Below are 23917 nucleotides of genomic sequence, written 5' to 3'. Positions count from 1 at the left end.
GTAATTGTCCAAAAAAAGCCTTCTCTAAGTCTTTATCTTCTTTATATTCAGACTTGTAAAGTTTTTCATAAAAACGAACTGCTCTTTCTCTTATTTCCTTAGAGTCTGACAACAAAGATCCAGACTCAGAAAGTAATGAATGAATAAAACGTTTCTGGCCATTCTTTTTTTCTAAACCAAAGAAATATTTCGATGGTACATCCATCTGTTCTATGGTTTTAAAACGCGATCTGACCAGCGCCCCCTGTGCCTTCATCTCTTGTAGGTCAGATAAAGCAGTTTTCTTTAAAAAAAAGAGAATTGACATACGCTTGATTTTCACTTAATTGTGCCATATCTTGAAGATTAATAATTTCAGCTTCTAAAACTCTTATTGACTTAACGGTCTCCTTTGTGATATTTTGAGTATACTGTTGACAAAAAACCTTGATTTGAGTCTTGCCAAAATCCCACCAACTCTGCAGAGAAGAAAAAGAAACTTTTTCATTTTTAAAATTTTTCCAAAAAAAATCAAAAGTATCTTTAAAAAAGGCATCATTTATCAAAGCAGTGTTAAAATGCCAATACGCACTCCTTGGTGAGACAGAATTGAAGAAAACATTGCAAATAACTAAACTGTTGTCTGAAAAACCAACCGGATTTATTATACAGCTCTTAAAAACACTGTGATGGTGTTTAAAACTGTAAAATCTATCTAGTCTTGCTAAAGACAATAGATTTTCGTGTGCATGAGCCCATGTATATTGCCGTAAATCTCCGTTTATGCTTCTCCAGACATCACATAGATCGTTTCTTTCTATTATTTCACAAAGCCGCTTACGAGAAGGCATATGTGGCTCTATATGATTACGATCAATATTTTGTTCAACACAATTAAAATCACCACCAAGAAATAAATACTCTTCGCTATTACATTTATCTAAAGTTGAGCATAGAATATCTAAAAAAGCAACTCTCTCTATTGGAAAAGTGGGAGCATACACACAAATAAAAACCAAAACATATTTTTCGAAAAAAGCTTGAATTTTTAAAAGTCTCCCCTTCACTATTTCTTCTATCTTAAAAGAGCATGGAGTAAACTTCTTTGCAAACATAATGGCAACTCCTCCACTACGTGAAGTTTTATGACTTAGAAATATATGACCATTCCATTCTTTTATCCAGTCTGTAGCATTTCTATCATCACTGTGTGTTTCTTGTAAAAAAAGAACATCAAGTTGTTTCTGCCTTATTGTTTCATGCACTTGCATTCTCTTTACATCATCTCTGGCTCCGTTCACATTTAAAGATGCTATACGGATATCTGCCATGTGTAAAGAAAAAAAGAAACTTACAAAAAAAAATCTATACAGAAACACAGCCACTCAAGGCAAAAGATCTATGCCACTTTATCATCATTATTCAGTTGGTTTTGGATTTTTGTAACAAATTTTTTCAGTCGATATACTTCTTTATCCAGAAAGGAACCTTCACTCATCAGATTCTTAGTACTTTCTGCAAACCGTTTCAGGTCTGGGAAAAAATCAGCAACCTGTACTCCTCTCTGATTTTTTGTTACTTTTAAAAACTTCTTAATTTCTTCAGCACTGTAATCATTACATATCCACTCGCTTTGTGAACAACTTGAAGCACTAGAATCAGACAATTCACTTTCACTTTCAATATTGTCTGTATCATTTTTCTGATCTTTTCTTGCTTGTTTTGAAACTCTTTCTTTATCGTTGTTTCTCCTTTTTAGAGGAGTTTTAAAGACAGCTTGATCTAGGTCTACTTCACACATATTTACACTGTCTGATACAGACTCTATATCAGATAAACAATTCGTTGAACTGCTTTGTGTGTCCATCAATTCTTCAAAAATCACATTAGCTTCTTGAAGCAAGCTTACATTTGACTTTGCCTGACCCTTATCAGTCAAATCCGAATCTTTCACTACCATCATAGTTTCAACAGTTTCAACTGCTTGTTCACAGGCAACTTTGTTAATTGTGTCTTTGACACTCTGTGCTGAATTCACAGTTGCTGAGTTTACAGGTAGGCTTACTGAAATCACAGGTACTGACACAGATGTTCCAGCAACACTTTCCACATCTTGCACCACACTCTCATCTACCATGTCCTGCCTTGTGCGTGTATTTTCGGGACAAGCACGAGCCAAATGCCCCGTTTTTCCACATCCAAAACACTTCATTGTAGTGTCAGTGGATACATAGACAGTATAGTCAAAATCATCAAATCTGAATTTCAGATTTAAATTTAGTTCAGTTCTGTTCTCACTCAAAATCATATAAGTGAATCTCCTAAAAGACACCACATGTTTGATTAAGTCCGATTTACTCCCGATCGCGATCTTTTTCACAGGAGCAACTAACTTCCCGAAACGTGACAATTCTTTAACCAAAGCTTCATCTTTGATAAAAGGTGGAATATTAGACAAAATAACTTTCCTCGCAGGTGTTGAAAGAGAAAGCACAGGTGTAAAAAGACCACGAATTACAACTCCTCTTTCTACAACATTATTGGCATTTTCAACAGTGTTCAAAAAACAAACAACCGCATTGCTCATTCTTGACGCTGCTAAAATACTCTTATGTCCAACAATCTCACCGATAGCTAAGACACAATCTTCCACACTTGCTGCGGCCATCACTTTAACCCCGTGACGGCGTGTTAATGAATCAAGTGAGTCAACACCTTGGGCCGCCATGCCCTCGGTGATACACTGATAATCAACGGCCAAAAAAAACCCACTATATTGTTTTATCTACTCAATACAGATTAAACGTCAAAAAATAGCGATATTCAACTAAGAAAACAAGGCCACAGCGGGCAGAAAACTCATTCAAACTCACCACACGCTCTCCACGCTCGCTCACTCAACAGACGCTCACGCATGCGAGAGAGAGAGAGAGAGAGAGAGAGAGAGAGAGAGAGAGAGAGAGAGAGAGAGAGAGAGAGAGAGAGAGAGAGAGAGAGAGAGAGAGAGAGAGAGGGCTCTCTCTCTCTATCTGCTCGTTCTTTCAGTTAAACATGCACCCAGTTCATCTACTTTACTCACCGATCAAATAAGACTTGGGCGGGACAAAAATTCACTTTGGCGGGCGCTAAAACAAGTTCAATGCAGGAGAATTCATGCGTGAATTTAACCGAGTAGTACTGACCATGCACTCGCACAAATGCGACCATATAAAATTTTAACTCGCACATTCTAACAAAATAATTGTATGCTTCCAGAGACTTTCTTCTTCGTAATTCGTCAAAAGTGTACGCACTAACGGTGTGGATGAGATACTTGGCAATGTCCATTTCCTGAATATCGGGGTACGCCGCAGGATTAGCCTACATAACCAGTCCTCTTTCGACATTGTGTAAGGATCCTTTCCATCGATATAACTCAATTTCTCATCATATCTTGCCTTGCAAACATCGTCTAATGTGTCCCTGTAAATAACCTTCACCTTGTCGCCAGGTTTGGAGGAATTTGTCATTGTTATCTCAACACAAAAGAGTCAAAAATACTTTATATTAACTGGCTTTCTATTAATGCAGCACAGTGAATGAGCCGTGTCTCCCAGTGGCTTACTGACAGCTTTGACACACAACATGGCGGCGCGCCGCAGAGGATAATGGGTAATTCGAGAAACGGAAACCTATCTATACACTGACTTGGCAGCTCTGTGAAATGTAATACGACAGTGCCACCTACTGTCTAAATGCATTAACATTAAAAGTGTGAGGTGAAACTCTTTTGCATAAGTAAATGGGTTTGTCAATTAGCCTGAAATAAAAAAAAAATGTAAAAAATTCAGATCTTGTGCTTCCTCACATTGGAGTCTCGAGTTCATGTACAAAGTTTGGTTTCGATATGTGACAGCGTTCCTGAAATATGAACTACTTCATGTTTTGGCGACCTCGCCGCTGATTTCGTTTGGCTGTGACGGGCAAACGCTTCCGAAAATCAAAAATCCTTCTAGTAACTTTTGTGAGGCTTGGTCCAAGGATCATGTACGTCCAGTTTCGTGAAGTTCGGACTAAATTTGTGACCTGTGAAAATTTAATTTCGCTTTCTGTTCAATCCACTATGGCGGACGAACGACATGGACTCGTGATGTCATCTTCGCGATCAACTTACACCGGTACTGACCGGACGTTTTAAAGTTGGAACGGTGTCTCTGTCTCAAAGGGCCTAGGCGCAGGAGCTGGCCAAAATTTCTCTCCCGGGAATAATAATAATAAGAAAACTTAAGAAGAACAATAAGTGTGCTGGTCTCAGCAAGCACACTTAATTAATGTACAGATGAAGAAAGATTTCTGATGAAGTGATTGCAAAAGTATTGTAATGTGTTCAGAGACAAACAAAGGAGATTTTTGTTTAAAGCTTTGTAAGAACTGATTTTCCTGTTAAAACAAAACGCACCCTGCAATAAAGCAGTAAAATGCACCTTGGACAGAAGATAGCAAAGACAGAGCACAGGACATCGCCTGTCCAAACTGTCCTTCTTCCTTATCTCTGCATCCCCCTCTCCCTCCTCAAGTCACTGAAAGTTCATTAAGAATGTCTATTTAACACATATGGTGTATCTTGTGAATATGTGTCATGATTCTGTCCTCGAGTTCTCTAGTTCTGAGACAGGATCATGGCAGACCCATGTTTGTGTACAACACATGGTCCTTGGTTTGGGCCATGTGCTTGTGTGTCTCGTTACCTTATCCCGCCCCCTTGTTATCCTCGTTTGTCATGATTGTCTAGTTAGCATCACCTGTTCCCCTTATTGGTTCTCCTATTTAGTCTCCTTGTGTTTGCTGTCTTGTGTCGGTTCATTGTGATCTTTACCTCTGTGTGATCATTGTAAGTTTTGAGACCTTGTGATATCTTGTGAGTTTCCTGTTCCAGAGTATTGTCTAGTTATTGTTAGTTATAGTCTAGTTTAGTCTCTTTGTGTTTTGTCTATGTTTTGCCCCCTCGTGGGTTTTGTTTTCCCTGTTTGTTAGTAAATAAACTATTTGTTATATATCCTGTTTGCATTTGGGTTCATCCGTATTTATCGTGACAATATGTTGTTTTTCCTTTTCATGTTTGGTGTCATTTTAAAGGGCACAGTGCGATTGGTAAAATGGTCTTAATTTCATTGCAGTCATTCGTTTAATGAAAAAGATTGAGAACTTAGGAGAATCCTGTTCTCCTCTCTGGCTGATATCTCTTTACAATATCTCCTGAAACCAGGTGCTACCCCCTGGGGTACATGGATTGGCCCAAACAACTCTAAACAACATTTGTATAACCCATGTTGTTCTGGTCTGGTATTTAAGGCGAGGGAATAGAACACACTTTGGGAATCTTTTACCAGGATCATCCCCCACACAGTAATGCATGTCAGTATTTTCCTGTTGGAAAATCCTGACACATTACTGTGTGTCTTTGTCAGGAGAACATTGCTTACTTTTAGAGTCATCTTTGAGTGAATGATGTCATGTATTTTCTGAATTGGCTTTTAATCATTTACTTCTGTAATTGGCATGATACATTTTTACCTGACAAATAAATGTTACATCTTGATTTATTCTGAAGTATTCTGAAATCATTATTTTAATATATTAAGGAGGCTGGTGCTACCGCAAATCTTAGTTAAGGTAGGTCAAACTAAAGGCGCATGTATGAACGGAGCAGTAGGCACGTCATCTGAAGACCTTGTGATTTCTGTCTATCACTGGTTTAGCAAGTTGTATGGAAGTGGCTAAATAAAACTACACTCTCTAGTTCGAGTGAGCAGTAGGCAACCGACTTTAGAGGTATTAGCAAACCCTACATCCTCTGACTAAAATCAGAATTAACTGGTTTGTGTCCGTGAGAAACACGATTTGGCCGACGTGATCTCTAAGCGGCATTCGGGTCCATAATGAATTAATAACTGAAAGTATGGGATACTCAGAGTAATCAAAGATCTAAATTAATTCATAATCAATATTTATGATTATTTTCTAATCAGAAATACGATCTAAATTTGATTATCATTTGAAATTGGAGTCAGATTAAGCGTAGAGCTAAAGTAATACTAAAACTAAGTTCCAATAAATTAAGTGAACTTCACTGGATCGCTGAAAAGACATACACGCTTCAAACCTTCGCCAGGCCGTTGGATTCCGTCGTTGGGCCAATGGATGGTCCTTACAGCTTTAATGCAGAACAGCAGTAACATCAGGAACAGCAGCTCTTATATTTCCTCATACGCACTTCCTAAACTCTCCTCATTAACCCTGTAAATGCAGAGAAAGAAAACAGCAAACTATTCACAACTATTACAAACTGACTATATACAGGAGTGCTGAGAGAAACAAATCTCTTGTCTTCATTATGTGACCTTGACTAATTTAAAGAATGTGGGGAAAAATAGCTCAAAACTCAAAACTTTTGTTGTTATCCTGTGTTGCAGGTTAAGGCAAAATGGAAGATACTGTTCCCTGGCGCAAAATAAAAGGTGTTGATTTCTGTGGATCAAACCCTCACTGCTACATCATCCGCTCTGATCTCGGCTGCTATATGAAGGCAAGTGATTTCAACAAAGGGTCAGACCTCAGTATTCATGCTCTGCACCCCTCCTGCCAACACGGAGACCATTACTTTGCTGAAGAAACTGACAAATGGAAGTTTTACATCATTAAGGGTGATCAATGCCGCAGAGTCACTGACCTGACAGAAGGCACTGATTCTGCAATGTTCACCCTTCATCACAACTATCAGGGCGGAGACCATTACCTGGCAGCCTTCGGCTGGTTTTACATCATCTTCCAGGAGAAGGGCACTTGCAGAAGAACATCAGACCTGAGTAAAGACTCACGTTTTGTTGATTTTACCCTGCATCCCAATTGGAGAGATGCTCTCTATTACTGGGGTGATAAGGATCACTTCTACATCCTCAAGCCAACCTCAGAGTGGGGAGTTCAGTACTACAAAGGTAAGGACTTCCACAAAGTCTTTACCTTTGACAAAGGCACTGCTGAGTTCACTGCTGTCTCATCCGTTCACCGCGATGTTGTGAACTTTCTGCCAGGCGGGCTGTCCATAACCAGTGGCCCTGCATTCAGCAAGTGGGTGTGCATTAAAAGCGTTAGTAATCCCACACCAGTGACATTGCAAAAGAAAATTACTAAAAGGGTTGGATACAATAAGATGTCCCAGATCACAAAACACTGGAAGATAGAAGCGTCAGCCACGATCTCAGCTGGAAAACTCGCAGGTTTAATTTCAGATGCCGAGTTCACCTTATCGGGACTATATGGAGGTTCAAGTGTGAACACTGAGACGGAAAATTGGAATAAAGAGAAACAGCAACTATCATTTGAGCTGAAGCCAAACCAGCGTCTGTATGTGTGGCAGTACCAGCTGGGTTTCGGAAAAGAACCGGTGTTGTTCTGCAAGGATTGGAAGATTACTGATAAGCTGGACCCTACGACTGAAGTCCCGCTGCCGCGTGTAAACTCGCCCGTTCAAGAAAATACCTCAACAAGAACAGGCAGAGAGGAGGCTGGTACTGTATAGCAGATATATATATATAAATCGTTTTGTCTATTCCAGTATGAAATACAATATTACTCAGCAATTAAACTGAACAAAATGCAACTTTAAAAACAACTGCAGACAGATCTGGAAAACCACATTATTCATCAAAAAAGTCTCTTATATTACTTGTCTTTATTAATGGTATAATTAACACATTAACAGACTATATACAAATAGTGAGTTCTTCATTCACCGTTACTGTAATTAACAAATAATTTTTTTTAATTAGCTCATATGTAAAGACTTGATTTATCATCCTTTAACAACTTTTTATTTTTAATTTTAAATGATTTTTTAATGTTCATCAAAACATTAAGTTATTAATTCACCGTACATAAATGGTCATGTATAAAGTAAATTAATGCAAATTTAAGGCTTAATTACTATATATAGGAACACTTACTATTCATAGAATTAATGTATAATAATGGTACGATTACAACATAATTATGTGTCCTCTTTTACATATTTTAATCACATTTTAAATCCATTTTAATCAATGCCTTTGTTTGTCAAGTCAAGTCATCTTCATTTATATAGCGCTTTTAACAATGTAGATTGTCTCAAAGCAGCTTTACAGAGATAAGCGTATAATTTAAGGTAAGATTGTTTTGGCTTTATAGCGGTTCTTCAATAAAGTTATTTTCCAGCTAAAGTTAGTTTTGATTGTTTCGCTTCCGTCGCAACGATCATTTGTTATTAAATTAGGGGCCGCTAAGCAAGGCTGGATTAGTACCCACAGGGGCCCCTGGGCACTGAAGCTCATTTTTAAAAAAATAAATATTGTTATTTGTCTCAATAATACAAGAGTTAAAAATAAATGTCATATTTACCTGTGCCTGTCTAACAGGTAGACCTAGGACATATACCGAAATTGAATAAAGTTATCAAAATGCACTGCATAAATTATAAATTAAATATAGACTAATCCTCATTATAGCAAAAAAAAAAAAAAAAAAAAAAAAAAAAAAAAAAAAAAAAAAACACCTTTAGTCAACAGCAGTGTAAGGCCCGCTATATTGGTCCAATTGCCGGTTCGCCAATACACGGGGAAGGTATCACGTGTTACTGTTCTTTTCTCATGCAAAGTATTGGTTGGTTAAATGCAATACATTAATAATGTATTCTCTCGTAAATTCATCTGACTCCATAAATGAAAGGTTTTAATAATATCTGTGCCTCACTAAAAGTGAGCAAATGTTTGACTATTCCTTTTAACCATTAAATGAACAATGTCAAAATCAGTTAGAATAATCACATGTAACAATTTAATATTTCAGATATCAGAGATCAATTCCACAATCAATTCAAATATCTAGAACATGGTTATACTTTGGTTACACCAAATAATCTTACCCAGCTTGTACGAGAGAGAGAGAGAGAGAGAGAGAGAGAGAGAGAGAGAGAGAGAGAGAGAGAGAGAGAATTTTTTAAATTTTAAATACACCTTTATTTAAAACAATAAGGTGTTCACAGTAATATTACAAACTTACAGAACAAGAATAAATATAATATTCATGTTAAAATGAGAAACATTTTAAAAAGCAAGCATTAAATCATCATCATCATCTACTGTGCAAAGGACCTCATTTATCCCCCAAATGTACATGAACGATTCAACACAATTTACCATTTTATAATAGGCATGCTCTATTCTAAGCCGAGCCGCCACCAAGCCTTTGAAGATCAACACATCCACAGAACCCTGTCCTAACAACTTATTCTTTCTGGATTTCCATATAGCAAGTTTTGCTGTACCAGACAAAAAATTAAGTAAAATCAACTGACTTTTCTTTTTTTCTGTATACCTTGGACCATATATAAACATTTCATAAGAGAAAGCTTCACCAATTTCAACGAACCATTGAGATAAGTGAAAACAAATCTTTTAGCCGAGCACACTGTACAAATAGATGAAAAACCGTTTCAACCTCTTTACAGAAGGGACAGCCCACCCCTACCGAAGGATCAATGTGCACCACGTATCTGTGTGTGGCAGGGTTTCCGTTGTCCGGTAATTACCGGACATTTGCCGGAAAAAAAATGAAATGTCCGACAAAATTAAATCTCTCCGGTCAAATTGTCCGATTAAAATTGCTTTATAATCCCGCCCCCCTAACACAATCTGAATTTGAGAATAAGCCTAAAATGTATAAAGCAAAAATACACCGACCTTTGGCTATGTTATAAAGGGAACAGGCTCTACCGTTTGAAAGTTATTAAACATTATTACGTGGCTTGGTTGAATTCCAATGTGGAATGCGGTCTGTTATTTCTTGATATCAGACCGCTGCGAAGCACTAACGGCGCCAGGATTTTGATTGTAGGTGGGCCTCCAGAAAACTGGATGGGCCAGTTAAAATAAGCCAAAAATTAAATAAATAAATAAAAACGGGTTCCCCTTCATCTCCGTTTCAGCGCTTTTCTGGGCACTGATGAGGACAGTGACTCAGTAGCCTACCTGAACTTAAACAGGATTATTTATTTTTTGCCTTTTTAATACAATTACAGTTTCATTTAATTTATTGTTTAATACAATTATAGGCCTATTATTTTTAGTTTATTAACAGCAACAACAGCTGTAAAGATGAAGTTGACGATCGCCATCTCCTTATGAACGCGCCTGGCTATAGAGAGAAATGCACATCATGGATTACATAATCAGAGAGTAGCCTATTTCTTTTCGTTTTAAATTGTTAAAAAGACATTTCAAGCTTTCTTAAGATATATTTCATGTCTGTGAGGCCTACGCTGAGTTTCGTTAAATTAGGATGAGATGCGCTCCCGTTCACGAGCAATGCAAGTGACCGCGCAGGCGCCTGCATGATAGGCCTATCGTCTGCTATATTTGCTGCTTATTTATTAAATACAGGCAAAATACAGGCAAAAAAAATTATTAAAATTAAGATACAATTTATACAAAACGAAATTCACTTCAAAAAAGTCTTTCTACAAAACCAAACTTAATAAGTGGTCAAAATCATGTCTGACCCGCTCCATGTCTCTCGATATTGCGCATCCTACTCGTGGGTTCACTTTTCATAATCAACATAAATTAAAAAATAACATTATAATATTTTAACAAATATTAAACTAAATGAGCTTATTTAATGGCTACAACACGTATAGACCTAGACTCTCTATTTGTACAAATTGCTGCATATTCTTTTTATTCAGAATTTTGCACACAAGTTGAAAGGCATTTGTTTGTGCATGCATAGCAAAACATATCTGCAACATTTATCAAGTTCACTGATAATGCGCGCATTTATTAATTATTATCTTAATGAATAATGAAACAAGGACGAAGCATATAAACTGCGTTGTTTGTTTAGAATGAAATGGATCGCAAATAGATCCGAATGAAGAAACGTACCTAACCATAGTAGAAAATGGGTCTCGAGTGTTCCTGCAGAGAGGGGGTTCTCGCTGCAGAATCGGATCAAAACGAAGCAGCGAAGTCGCCAGGTTACGCGGCTTATGCGCAGGTTGTGGAGAGAGACAGTGAAGTTCGCTTGAGTAAAAACAATAGGCTTCAGATAATTTCAGATATTCTATGTGGGGAAGGGGGATTGGTTTGTTAAACTATGAATGTGAAACCATAGTAAAAACAATTGGCGTTGATTGACGCCAATTGGACGTTCATGGTTTTTTTTTTTTTCGGTTTTTTTTTTTAAAGTTAGGCTAATAATGTTGCATTCGGCCTGATTATGTCATTTTTTAAATTACATATAGCCTTCCTCCAGTTTTCCTCAACTTGACTAATTAAGAGGCGATATTTGACCGGCATATCATCAAAATGTCCGGAAAACGAAACCTCTGCCGGTCACCATGACCGGCACCATTTTTTTCTAGCGGAAACTCTGGTGTGTGGCTATCGCCCCATGAACGATTCTCCACTGAAGGTCTCCCATTCTTTTGTCAATGGGGCGTTTGTATAAGGACCGCCAGCAGCCTCTAGGGGAGGAAAGAACGCCAAAAAAATCTGTCCATTTATTTGAAGCAAGTCCATGCAAGCGACCAGCATTAGATGCCTTCACACAGGAGATATAGAGGGCTTTTTTCCCCACTTCCTCAAAAACTCCAAGCTGAGGAGTTTCAAAAGACAAAAGACAATTCTCATCATCTTGCCATTCTCCCACGGCAATAGTCACATTCAGAGAAGGGAAAACATAAGGAACCCCCTTTCTCCATTGATCAGTTGCTATAGAGTCATTTGTAAAAATCTTATGGTCCGCATGCAAAGACTTTAAAATTCCAGTTGTAGCTTGTTTCAGCAGCCTCAGAGATCTCACTCCAGTCCTTTCACTCAAATCCTCTAAGCTCTTGGTCAAAATATGTCCCAGCTTTGTGCATCCCGCAACAGTGAAACATACACGCAGACTAGGCCCAGACACAAGTCTTGATGGTAAAAAGTCATTAAGAAAAAGTGGCTCTTCAAAAAGCCATAATCCAGCATGTGTGTTCGGTGTACGTGAAATGGTAAACACCTTCCATGCCTCCAGAACTGACTTATAGAAAACAGTCAAATTCACACGGTCCTCATTCTGGAGCTCCATTAAGAACAGATGTTTGTCCAATCCCATACCTCTGACCCTCTTGAGAAGAGCAGAAGCCGTCTTTAACCATGAAGCATCCGTGTGATACAACAGTCTCTGAGCTGCTTGCAACCTGAAAGCCATGATTCGGGATCTGATATCGATCAATCCTTGACCTCCCTCTTGAACTGGAAGGTATAAAGCGGCAGCACGAATCCAGTGTTGTCCAGACCAAAAAAAATTAACAAGTTGCCTTTGAATCTCCACAATAAGTCCAACAGGTGGCTGTAGCACAGTTAGTTTATGCCACAGGGTAGAAGCAACCAAATTATTGGTCACTAAAACCCTCCCCCTATAGGACAACTGCGGTAGCAACCATTTCCATTTAGACAACTTGCTGCACACTTTCTCCACTAGCCCCTCCCAATTTTTCTCTTGATACTCATTTGACCCCAAAAAAACTCCCAATAATTTAAGTCCCTCTCTTCCCCACTTTAGGTCTCCGGGTAACTTTGGAAGACTCTCAAACTCCCCTTTACCAGCCCAAAAAGCTTCACTTTTTGCCCAGTTCACTTTAGCTGATGATGCTTTCTCATACAGACTGAGTACCTCAGATAGACAGTTAATATCTTCAGCATTGTTTACAAAAACTGTGATATCATCAGCATAGGCAGAGAGATACGTTCTTGAGTCTAAAGAGAGACCAGGCGCATTAAAACCTGACAGTCTTTCTCGAAGTTTAAAAAGCAGCGGCTCAATTGCTAGACTGTATAGTTGACCAGACAATGGACAGCCTTGCCTAATACCCCTTAAAATAGGAACTGGCCGACTCAAAGTGCCCCCTATCTTCACCATACATGATGCACCATTATATAACAACTGTATCAAATTTAAAAATGTTTCGCCAAAACCAAAAACCTTCAATACATTAAAAAGATATTTGTGATCCACACGATCAAAAGCCTTTTCTTGATCCAAGGCAATTAACCCAACATTCACATTGAACTCATTACAAATATCTACAATGTCTCGCACTAAAAACAAATTATCCATAATGGACCGTTTTGGAATGCAATATGACTGATCTTTGTTTACAACTAAACCCAAAAAATGTTTTAATCTATTTGCCAGACATTTTGAGAATATTTTATATTCTGTTGTAAGAAGGGCAACAGGACGCCAGTTCTTTAAAAGGGCTAAATCACCCTTTTTGGGTAACAGTGATAAGACCGCATATTGACAGGAAGTTGGTAAAACACCTTCTCTTATCGATTCACATAAAACATCAAAATAATCTTGTCCAATGCAATTCCAAAAACTTTTATAAAAGTCTGCTGACAGTCCATCTATTCCAGGGGATCGTCCTGAGTTAAGTTGTCCCACAGCAGCAGTAACTTCCTCAAATGTTATGCCAGCATCCAATACAGCTTTAGAACCAGAGTCCAGCTGAGGAAGACCCTCAAGAAGCTGTGTCATACAGTCACTATTTTCACAGTTCTCTGCAGCATAAAGGCTTGAATAGAAATCCACAGCATGGGTTCTCATTTCTACAGTCTTAGACGTTATCCTCCCATCAGGGAGTTTAAGACATGGCATTTGTTTTTGTTGAGCCGCCTTATATTCCAGATTAAAGAAGAAAGAAGTTGGGGCATCCATTTCTGCTAATGACATAAAACGGGACCTTATCAAGGCTCCTTTAACTTTCTCATTTAAGACTAGACCAAGTTCTCTCTTTTTTGTTTGCAAATCATTGTACAATATAGAATTGTGTGCATCAACCAACTGCAATTCCATTAAATTAATTTGCTTTTCAAGTGTTTCAATCACATTCTTTATTCTAGTACTACAGTTAGCTGTATACTGCTGACAGAAAATTTTTATTTTAGTCTTACCCACATCCCACCACTGTTTCAAGTTTTCAAAAGAACTCTTTTCTCTTTTCCAATCATCCCAAAAGAAAACAAAATTTTCACAAAACACAGCATCCTGCAGCAATTTTACATTAAAATGCCAGTAAACAGATTTTCTAGGTGTATTTGACATGTTCATTGTCATAATAATTAAATGATGATCAGAAAAACCTACAGGACAAATGCAACACTCAATTACTCTACTGTTAAAAGACTTTGACACATAGAATCTATCTAGTCGGGCAGCACTAACTCGATTATTAAAAGCCTCAAACCATGTATACTGTCTATCATTTGGGTGTTTGATTCTCCACATATCCAAGAGCTGAAAATCTTTGATAAGTTTTGACAATGCACTTGAGGACTGTATATGAGGTTCCTCAGTATTACGATCTATAGTAAAATTAATAGTGCAATTCCAGTCTCCACCAATAACAACACATCCTTCACTAAGACACTTTTTAAGACTCTCACTAAGTATATCTAAAAAACGTAGGCGCTCTTGTCCCACAGTTGGTGCATAAATATTTATCAGAAAAACAAGCATCTCTTGAACTTGAGCTTTAACCACCAACAATCGACCCTTCACTGGTTCCTCTATACTTATAATATCCACCTTTATTTTTGAAGAAAAAAAGATGCCCACACCTCTACTTAAATTTGTACCATGACTGAGTATTTTATGTCCTTTCCACCACAAATTCCACTCAACTTCATTCATCAAGTCACTATGAGTTTCTTGGAGAAAAATGATATCAAGCTTTTTCTGCTCAATTATTTCATATACTGTAGCACGCTTTACACTATCCCTCCCACCATTAATATTTAAAGAGCCTATCCTCAAAGCCTCCATATATAAAATTATGATGGGAAACAAAGAACAAAGCATGATAGAAAAGCAAAGAAAAGACACCGTGTAATACATGGTTTACAATTTTTTTGATTTACTCTCTCTTACTCATTGCTTTACTTTTTCTAATAGTGGTAAGAAGCTTTTTCAAACGAAAACGCTTCTCACAAAGTTCATCAACTCCAACAGTCTTCTGATAAAAAAATAACAGAGTGAACAAACTTGTCTACATCAGAGAAGAAATCATTTATGTTGATTTGTTTACCATACGTTTCGTCCAAAAAATTGTTAATTTCTTCCAGACTATACAACGAATCTTTATTGAAAACACCCGAAAAAACTGTCTGAGATGCATTAAAAACACTTCCTTGTGAACTACCATCATTTTCACACATAGAAACTTGTGACTCCGTATCATCAGACTGCTCCTCCTCCATTTCCTCATTATTCACAACGCTTGAAAACGATTCAATTCCATCACTTGCACTCTCCCCCGTTTTAATACCACTGGTACTAGCTACTTCTTTGTTAACATCAGAAACTAGATCAGTTCTGCTAATCTCTGGGGCTACAAAAGCTACAACATCCTCGTTTCCAGTGTCAACAGCCGGTAACACAGCATCTGAATTCACATCACTCACCTCAACTAGTGGAACAACCTCATCTTGGGCCGCATCAACGCTATTGTTTTCGCCCTCGTCCTCTGCTCCTGTCGCGTTTTCTGCACCTGTTTTCTTATGTGGACACATCAGGCGCTTGTGTCCGATGTCTCCACACTCGAAACATCTTATGCTGCCAGTCGTTGCATACACCATATATAATCTTCCCTCGTGTTTCACACGAAAATTAATGTCCAGTGTGTTCTCAGGCGATTCTAGCACCATGTAGACGTACCGTCTAAAAGACGCGACGTGCTTCAGAGCCGGATGTTTACATCCAAGCGCAACAGTTTTAAAGGGACTGACAACTTTTCCAAAACGCGCTAACTCACGTTGCAAAACGTCATTGGATACGAAAGGCGGGATATTTGAAATTGTTACCTTTGTTGTCGAGATATACATTGGAGAAAGTTGCACAAAAGCATCTTTAACAGTAAGGCCACTTACTATCAAACGATTCACTAAATTCTGTTCCTTCAAAAAAACGACGACAGCCTGATTCATCCGTGATGCAGATAAAATGTTTTCGTGACCAATTTGATCGCCAACTGCAATTAACACATCCTCCACTGTGGCATTATCCTCAGGAACACATCTAAAACCATTACGGAGTGATAATGACGGCGTCTCATCAAGAGACGCCATCTTGCCACACAACCACCACTATATTTACAATTTGTTTCCTATACCATGTATTTTCTGGAAGGAAAAAGAAAATGTAAATAATAAAACAAGAAAGTTCTCACCCTCACACAACAGCTCTCACCACCACCACTACTATCCCCAACTCCCAGCATGAGAGAGAGAGAGAGAGAGAGAGAGAGAGAGAGAGAGAGAGAGAGAGAGAGAGAGAGAGAGAGAGAGAGAGAGAGAGAGAGAGAGAGAGAGACCTATTCCTTTCGTGTCCAACCAAGCAGCCCCCAGGGAGAGCGCGAACACCTTTCTTTATCCTGTCTGACCAGGTGATATGGAGAAAGGGGGGTTGCCTTATCTGGCCTTATCTCTAAACCAGTTTTCTCTAAACTTCTATAAACCTTATTTCCTTTTATTTTATCTATCTGGATATGAGATATCTGTACCACTCACTTTGAGACATTTCAAATGACACAAAAACAAAACAGTCAATGATAAACATTCACATTAAACCATATTCTTGTGTGAGTTCTTAGTAGTTTGCGTAACTGAGGTCGTATGGGGGAGGTCAAATGGTAATTAGCCCTTTGTCTCAGACCAGGGCCTCAACCAGTATTTTCAGTCTTACAGCAGCAACAGTCATTTTCTCTGTTCTTTTTGTTCTGTGATTAACTTTTACTGACAGAAAGCTTTATTGGCTGCTGTCTCTTTAAGACCAGCTGATGGAGACGCTGATCTCACGCACCTCATTCTCTCACAACTCTTCACGTTCATCATAAGACAGCTCTTATGTTATGAAGACCCTTGTGAAAAAGAAGTGTGCTTAATTGTATTGAAAGCGCACTTTTTGTGTGCTTAAAATAATAAAAGTATACTTTTTTAAAGACCACTTATGTGTACTTAAAGGGAATACACTTTAATGACAATATTTATTAACACACTTAAGTGCACTTTTTACAAATGCACTTTGTAATATCTAATTAAGCTTAACTCAAAGAAAGTACACTTTCATCACAATATTTATAAACACACTTAAAGGGATACTCCACTTTTTTCGGAAATATGCTCATTTTACAACTCCCCCAGAGTTAAACAGTTGAGTTTTACCATTTTAGAATCCATTCAGCCGAACTCCGGTTCTGACGGTACCACTTTTAGCATAGCTTAGCATAGATCATTGATTCTGACGAGTCCAGTAGCATTTCTTTCAAAATGACCAAAGAGTTTCAATATTTTTCCTATTTAAAACTTGACTCTTCTGTAGTTAAACCGTGTACTAAGATCGACGGAAAATGAAAAGTTGCGATTTTCTAAGCCTATATGGCTAGGAACTATACTCTCATTCCGGCGTAATAATCAAGGAACTGTGCGGCCGTACCATGAGTCCAGCAGGCGTAATGATATGACGCAGCGCCTGAAAATAGTCCCCAGCTCGGTAACTTCTTCCAACGTAACCGGGACTAAGTTTGTCTAACCTATTAGACCCATTTTCACAAGGGGATACTCGACAAAACGGACATTTTGTCATAATTGTGTGTGTTATTGTAAGTTCAAGCACGAAAGATAACTGTATTCTGGCGTGTTGTCTGTGCACCGAATACTGGTGTGCGCGTGCATCTTTCTGTGTGCGTGTCACAGTCACACTTTTGTCTTATCGCACATGAATTGTTTAAAAGCATTTGCATGAATAAGAGATCATGTAATGTAATATACACTTTTGTATATATGCACAATTCTGATTGGATAATAATTAAGATCCAGGCCAAGCCTTGTGTATACTATTTTTATGTAGCAGCGTACGTGGCGCACAAAAAAAAAAGTGCCCAGATTGCCCGTATGGTAGACCCGGCCCTGCCGCTAAGACGACACCATTCCCTCTACACAGACTTTAAACGCGAACCTGTGAGAAACGCTGATGGCGTTCACATGCGCATTAAGAACTGGTTCTATAGTTATGTGCGTTTGAATATATGTGCGCAGGTTTGGAATTCCCTACAAACCAAGCCTAAACAAATTACTGGTCTTTCCTTATAAATTTTGATACAGAACTTATTTTATTTTGTCACTTCGGGGTAGATACTCGAAACGAATTTTCCCGACAACGCTTTATCTTTAGAGTGGTAGAGGGATCCTCCATAGGGAGAGACTAGTTGGCACTTCAGCACTGCGTTGTCATCGGGTCCAGGCGAAGGTCCTTCATCAGATCTGGATACGGCCTGGATCCGGCAGGCTGCGGGAAAACCTCGGGATAAACACAGACACTAAAATTAGCGTAGATGCCATTCTTCTCATGATGTAACGAGTACATCAGGATTTTTGGGAAGTGTTCCCGGTTCCGGCTGACCTAATCTATGCAGCCTAACACTGAATTATAGAAGTCTATAATGTGTTATGTGAATGCTAGGTCAAAGAGATGTGTCTTTAATATGGCTTTGAACTGACAGAGTGTGTCTGCTTCCCGGACAATGGTAGGAAGACTGTTCCAGAGTTTTGGTGCTAAATAGGAGAAGGATCTACCACCAGCAGTCGATTTTGATATTCTAGGTATTATCAACTGGCCGGAATTTTGAGATCGCAATAGACGTGAAGGACTATAATGCGTTAAGAGCTCGCTCAAGCACTGCGGAGCTAAACCATTTAGTGCTTTGTAAGTGATAGGGAGCCAGTGCAGTGTTGACTAGTGTTGTCATGATACCAAAATAATGACTTCGATACCAGACCAAAATACCTCGATACCGATACTGAATCGATACCACGGCAAAAAACTAAAACAGTAAAAGTAATTGAAAAATATGACAGAACTTACAAATCATTTTTTATAAATTAATTTTAAAAAGCTAAAAATTCACATGACCAGCATGTTCCTGCCCTGCTTTGACCATTCCCTCCCCTTTATTAATAATAATAATAATAATAATAATAATAATAATAATAATAATAATAATAATAATAATAATAATAATAATAATAGCATGTCAGTGTGAACGTCCTTACCGAGATGTTTGCAACAATCACATTATTATCAATCATGCTAACATTTGCAGACCTTTCACAACTCTGAACACGTTGGGATCTGAACCAAAATCTCATTTCATGATACGAGTCATTTAATATTTTTTTTATGTAATTTTATAATTATAATATAGATATTTAATTTAATTGTATCTTTGTTATTAAAAATAAGCAAAAAAGCTAATTACAAATACTATAAGAGACAAATAAAATAAACAGTGCTTCATTTCTTTTTTGAAAGCTAAATAGACCTTCAGTAGCTGAAACAATAAGGTCTTCACTCTATAAATTAACTATAGACTGATTATTAATAAATAGATGAAATTTATTCAGTCAAGCATTGGGTGACTGTCTATTTTCTTTTGTTGTTGGATTAACATTAATCTCACAGAATATTACGCTGCCGGTCCGGCCCTTTAAAGGAGAACTCTGGTCAATTTTAACATTGAGCTAATTTTTTGTACATTTGGAGTGCTGTTAGTACAGAGAACAACGACAAAAATCGGTGTTGCCTACACCGTGTTATCCTCTCTTTAAAATTTGCACCCTGTTGACTTCAATGGGGCAAGTACTAAACCTGCTTTTAGCCTTTTAACATCCTTGATGTGTCATTACAAGTGCCCAGCTAATGTGAGTGATTCCTTCAGAGTGAACACGAGTGAATCTGACTGCAGTAGATGTGAAAGAAATGGATAAAAATTATATTTATTCAGCCAGCGCTCATACCTGTATTTACATCCTGTTTTCGGTTGAAGTCCACAGTAATCGATTGTCGAGTTCACGCGCATAGGTTTTGTAGGAGCCATACTTACCACTTTATTTAATTTGTATAAATTTGTTCATTTAAATATCAGTTTGTTGTGTATTGTTAATTGTTTATTTCTCTGAGTGTGTGCCCTCTATAGGTGAGAGGTGAAAAGTTGCATAAAGGATAGGCCACCCCTGACAGGAAGGGGGCGCTGGTGCAAGAGCACACAGTCTTTTGACCGTACACATGGAGCTAGGGTGGCATGGTGCAACAAACTTGCAAGCGGCCTAAAAGTTGTTTGTTTTGTTTTATGTTACAATGCTTCTTTATTTTTGATTTAATAAACTTCAGTTATTTGTTTGGAACATCAACACGCCTCTCTGGATCTATTTATGGTACGCGTCAGAATCACAGCATCAGCATCTCTCACAGTGGACAAGGAACAAGGATTAAAAATAGGAGACTTGTTTTACCACTACAACATGTCAAAGACTTGCTTTGAAAATGGATTTGTGAAAATGGAATATGTTTGGGAAAAGAGTATCCTTAAACTTGAATGGAGTGGATGGACTGTTTGAAGACCGCATGGCATTGGTTGCAGAGAACAAAGGAAACATCTCAAAGAGGTATGTGCTTGCGGAAACAATGTGCTGAGTTAAAATTGAATGTTATTGGAAAGACTTTCAAGTTTGATTCTGCAAACTGTGGATGAAAGGATTAATTTGATGAAAGAGTTCAAAGGTCTTGATGCATGCCATTTTAAAGAGGAAATCAAAGGAAATTTGAAAAGTTTGTGTCGTTGGAAAGAGGACATTTGCTTGTTGGAAAATGGACGAGTCTTATCTAGAACAATTCCCAAACTCAGCTCAAAAAGACTTGAATGAGGTTGCTGCTCGTTTGAAAGCCTCTAGAGCAGGCAAGATGGCACACCTTACAAGACGAATGAATATTGTTAACTCTTTGATGACTGATGTTGAATATCTTGAAGTAAAGGGAAACATGATGAAGTTCAATGAAATGTTTGATGAATTCTCTTCAAGAATCATATGTGCAAGTGTTGAGTGAAGAGGATAAAGTTGAAGACCTGACAACCTGGTATGAACCAAGAATGAAACAAGTTGATCTGTATGTTTCTACTGTTGAGAATTGGATGTCGACTATTCAAGAACCTGACTCGCAAACTAGTACTCAAGTTTCTTCTGCTCTAAAAATGGATGACCGGCTAAATGATGAAGATAACACTTCAGTTGTTTCATCTGTGCGTAGCAGTAGATCTGGCAGATCTAGCAGATCACATTCAAGCAGATCAAGTGTGTCAACATCCGCCTCAGCGCGTATCTGTGCAGAAGCAGAGAGGGCAGCTTTACTTGCCAAAGCCAATGCACTGCAACGAAAACATGCTATAGAGAAGAAAGAGGAGGAACTTAGAAAGATGAAAGAGGTGTGGGAAGTTCAAGCTGAAATTGCTGCCAATACAGCAAAAATCGAGTATCTCAAGAATGCTGAGACCTCAATAACCAATGGAAATGTTGTCGAAGAAGATGCCATGAATGTGTACTGTAAAGAGATGCTGGATAAAAACCTCTCCAGTGCAACAAACGCACAAGATGTGCGCCCAAAAGAAACTTTCCCAACTCAGACTGCAAGACATTCTTATCCTCAGAATATCAATGTAATTCAACAATCCGCCACTGTGAACACTGACTCCAAATCCCCTGCACAAATCTCTCCTACAGCTCAAGCAAGACCTCTAGAAAGTAGAGAATCATCTTCTAATGTCATTCAAGGGCCTGATCTTGCTAGAATTCTTCAAAAACAAAACAACTTGACAGACATGCTTGTAAAACAACAACTTCTTTCCACCTTACCAAGAGGGGAAATTCCTATGTTTAGTGGAGATATTCTGCAGTACAGGTCATTCCTTCATTCTTTTGAGCACATCATTGAAACTAAGACGGATGATAATGCAGACAGGCTGCACTTTCTCATTCAGTACACAAGGGGGCTACCACAGGAGCTGGTAAGAAGTTGCCAACACATGTCACCGAAGCAAGGTTACCAAAAGGCAAAGCAGCTATTGAAAGAACACTTTGGTAATGCATATAGGATTTCATGTGCTTATATCGAGAAAGCACTCTCATGGCCTTCAATCAAACCAGAAGATCCAAAGGCTTTACAGGCCTTCGCATTGTTTCTTAGAAGCTGCTGTAATAGTATGGAAGACTTGGAGTTCATGGAAGAGCTGGACATGGTCTCCAATATGAGGAGTATTGCTTTTAAACTCCCATACAAGCTCAGAGAGAGGTGGCGCACAAAGGCATTTGAGTTGCAAGAACAGAGGAGGACCAAGGTAAAGATGGCAGATCTCGTCAGCTTCATTGAAAAACAAGCTAACATTGTCTCAGACCCAATATTTGGTGATATCCAAGACTCAAGCCCAAGTAAAGGAAAGCCCAAAGTATTGAAACCCAAATCCAAAGGCAGTTTTGCTACCAATGTGCATGTGAATTCACCACAGACCGCATCTTACCCAGGGGGCAAAGGGGGTTTAGCAGACATGGGCTGCTGTAAAAGGTTGTCATATAAAAATGAAATCTATGATGTCTGAGGATCACAACCTGGGTGGACAACCCGGTCAACAAGCTGCTGGAAACTTATAATTAGGGTCAAAACAATGTTACCTCAAATTCGGCTTTAACTCCCAGAATCACCCAAACATGCTAAAACGTTTTAATTATATTCATGAATCGTGAGCCATATCTCCCTGATACTTTATGCTAGCAACAAACTGAGCACACCTTTAGAAAGAGTGGAAGATAAGCTTTCATCTGATGCCTTGATTGTACATGTAATTAGAAGGTAAGAGTTAACAATGCCTCTTAGTTCATAGGTAGGCAAAAAAAAAGAAAAAAATATTGAACATTCCATTTGTAATCGGTAGCATTCTTTTCCCTTTGTTGTTGTTAAAATAAACAAATTACCATGTGAAGTTAACTTTTACTAGATGAAATCATATTTTGATCATTTTCACTAACCAGACAGTCCTCATGGCCCATAACACATTTAGAGGGAATTCAATTTCAAGCCTATAATAGCCTGTCAATTCAAACAAGATCCAAGAAAGAAGTTTACCATTAACTGATGTTAACTGTATACTGCTCTGTTTCTGTATGTACAGTATATCGTTTGCATATTTATGCAATATCTATTATTTGTATTGCAATGTCTAGTATTTCTAATATTCTTTCACAAGTGGGATAGCTTTATTTATTCTATCGAAATTAAAAAAAAAAGGATTTGAGGATTTTGGGTTAGGCTGGTTACTGCTCAATCCAGGTGTTTGGAGTGTGAGACAAATGTACTGACAACTAAATGTTGAAAGACTAAAACACACAGGAGTCATGTGTGGAGTAGGTTTACAAGTATTTACTGATTAAAACTGTTACATTAAGTAGCAATTTGTAAAAAAAAAAAAAAAAAAAAAAGATTAATGAAACAGACAAACAGATTACAATTCAGGGTGATAACTAATTTCTGTAGTAATGTTTATACAATTTGTTTAGCTGTTTTCGGAGTCACTGCTGCTGTCGCTGCTCTCTAGTGTTTCAGCATGCTGTATCCTACTACATTTGGTTGCCAACCCCTGGCAACGGCATCCTATGTAGCAGGAGCAGTTCTTCTGACAACCTTTAACCAGAGATGGGCACAAATACATCAAAAAGTATTTAATTACAAATAACAAATACTTACTTATCAAATGTATTTAAATAAAATACTGCTGTGAAAAAAGTATTTAATTAAAATACAAGTCATCTGTAATTTGAAAATACAAAAATATATTTTTCTTACAGTCTTCTGTAGTGTAAGTGTGGCGTTAGATACATGTAAGAGTCTAGAATATTGCAATATCATTGTTTAGTGCAGAAGATGCGCTTTTAACGTACATGTTGCCACATACTGTCACAATAAAAGATAATTACGCATATACCACTATATTTGTATTATATTA

The 23917-nt window shown here is 38.0% G+C and overlaps 1 protein-coding gene across 1 annotated transcript in view; it reads left to right on the top strand.

The window, feature by feature from the left end:
- The window catches only part of LOC307154112 (uncharacterized protein), a 78345-nt gene that overhangs the window by 38648 nt on the left and 15780 nt on the right, over positions 1-23917 (top strand). Inside the window, exon 2 of the mRNA XM_079898884.1 lies at positions 6432-7526. Coding sequence (XP_079755010.1) covers positions 6443-7526 — 1084 coding nt within the window. The 5' untranslated portion in view covers positions 6432-6442. The remainder of the gene's footprint in view (positions 1-6431; positions 7527-23917) is intronic.

Source organism: Squalius cephalus (assembly GCF_949319135.1).
Source record: "Squalius cephalus genome assembly, contig: scaffold_86, whole genome shotgun sequence".
Classification (NCBI taxonomy): Eukaryota; Metazoa; Chordata; class Actinopteri; order Cypriniformes; family Leuciscidae; genus Squalius; species Squalius cephalus.
This window is presented reverse-complemented; position numbering and strand designations above follow the sequence as displayed.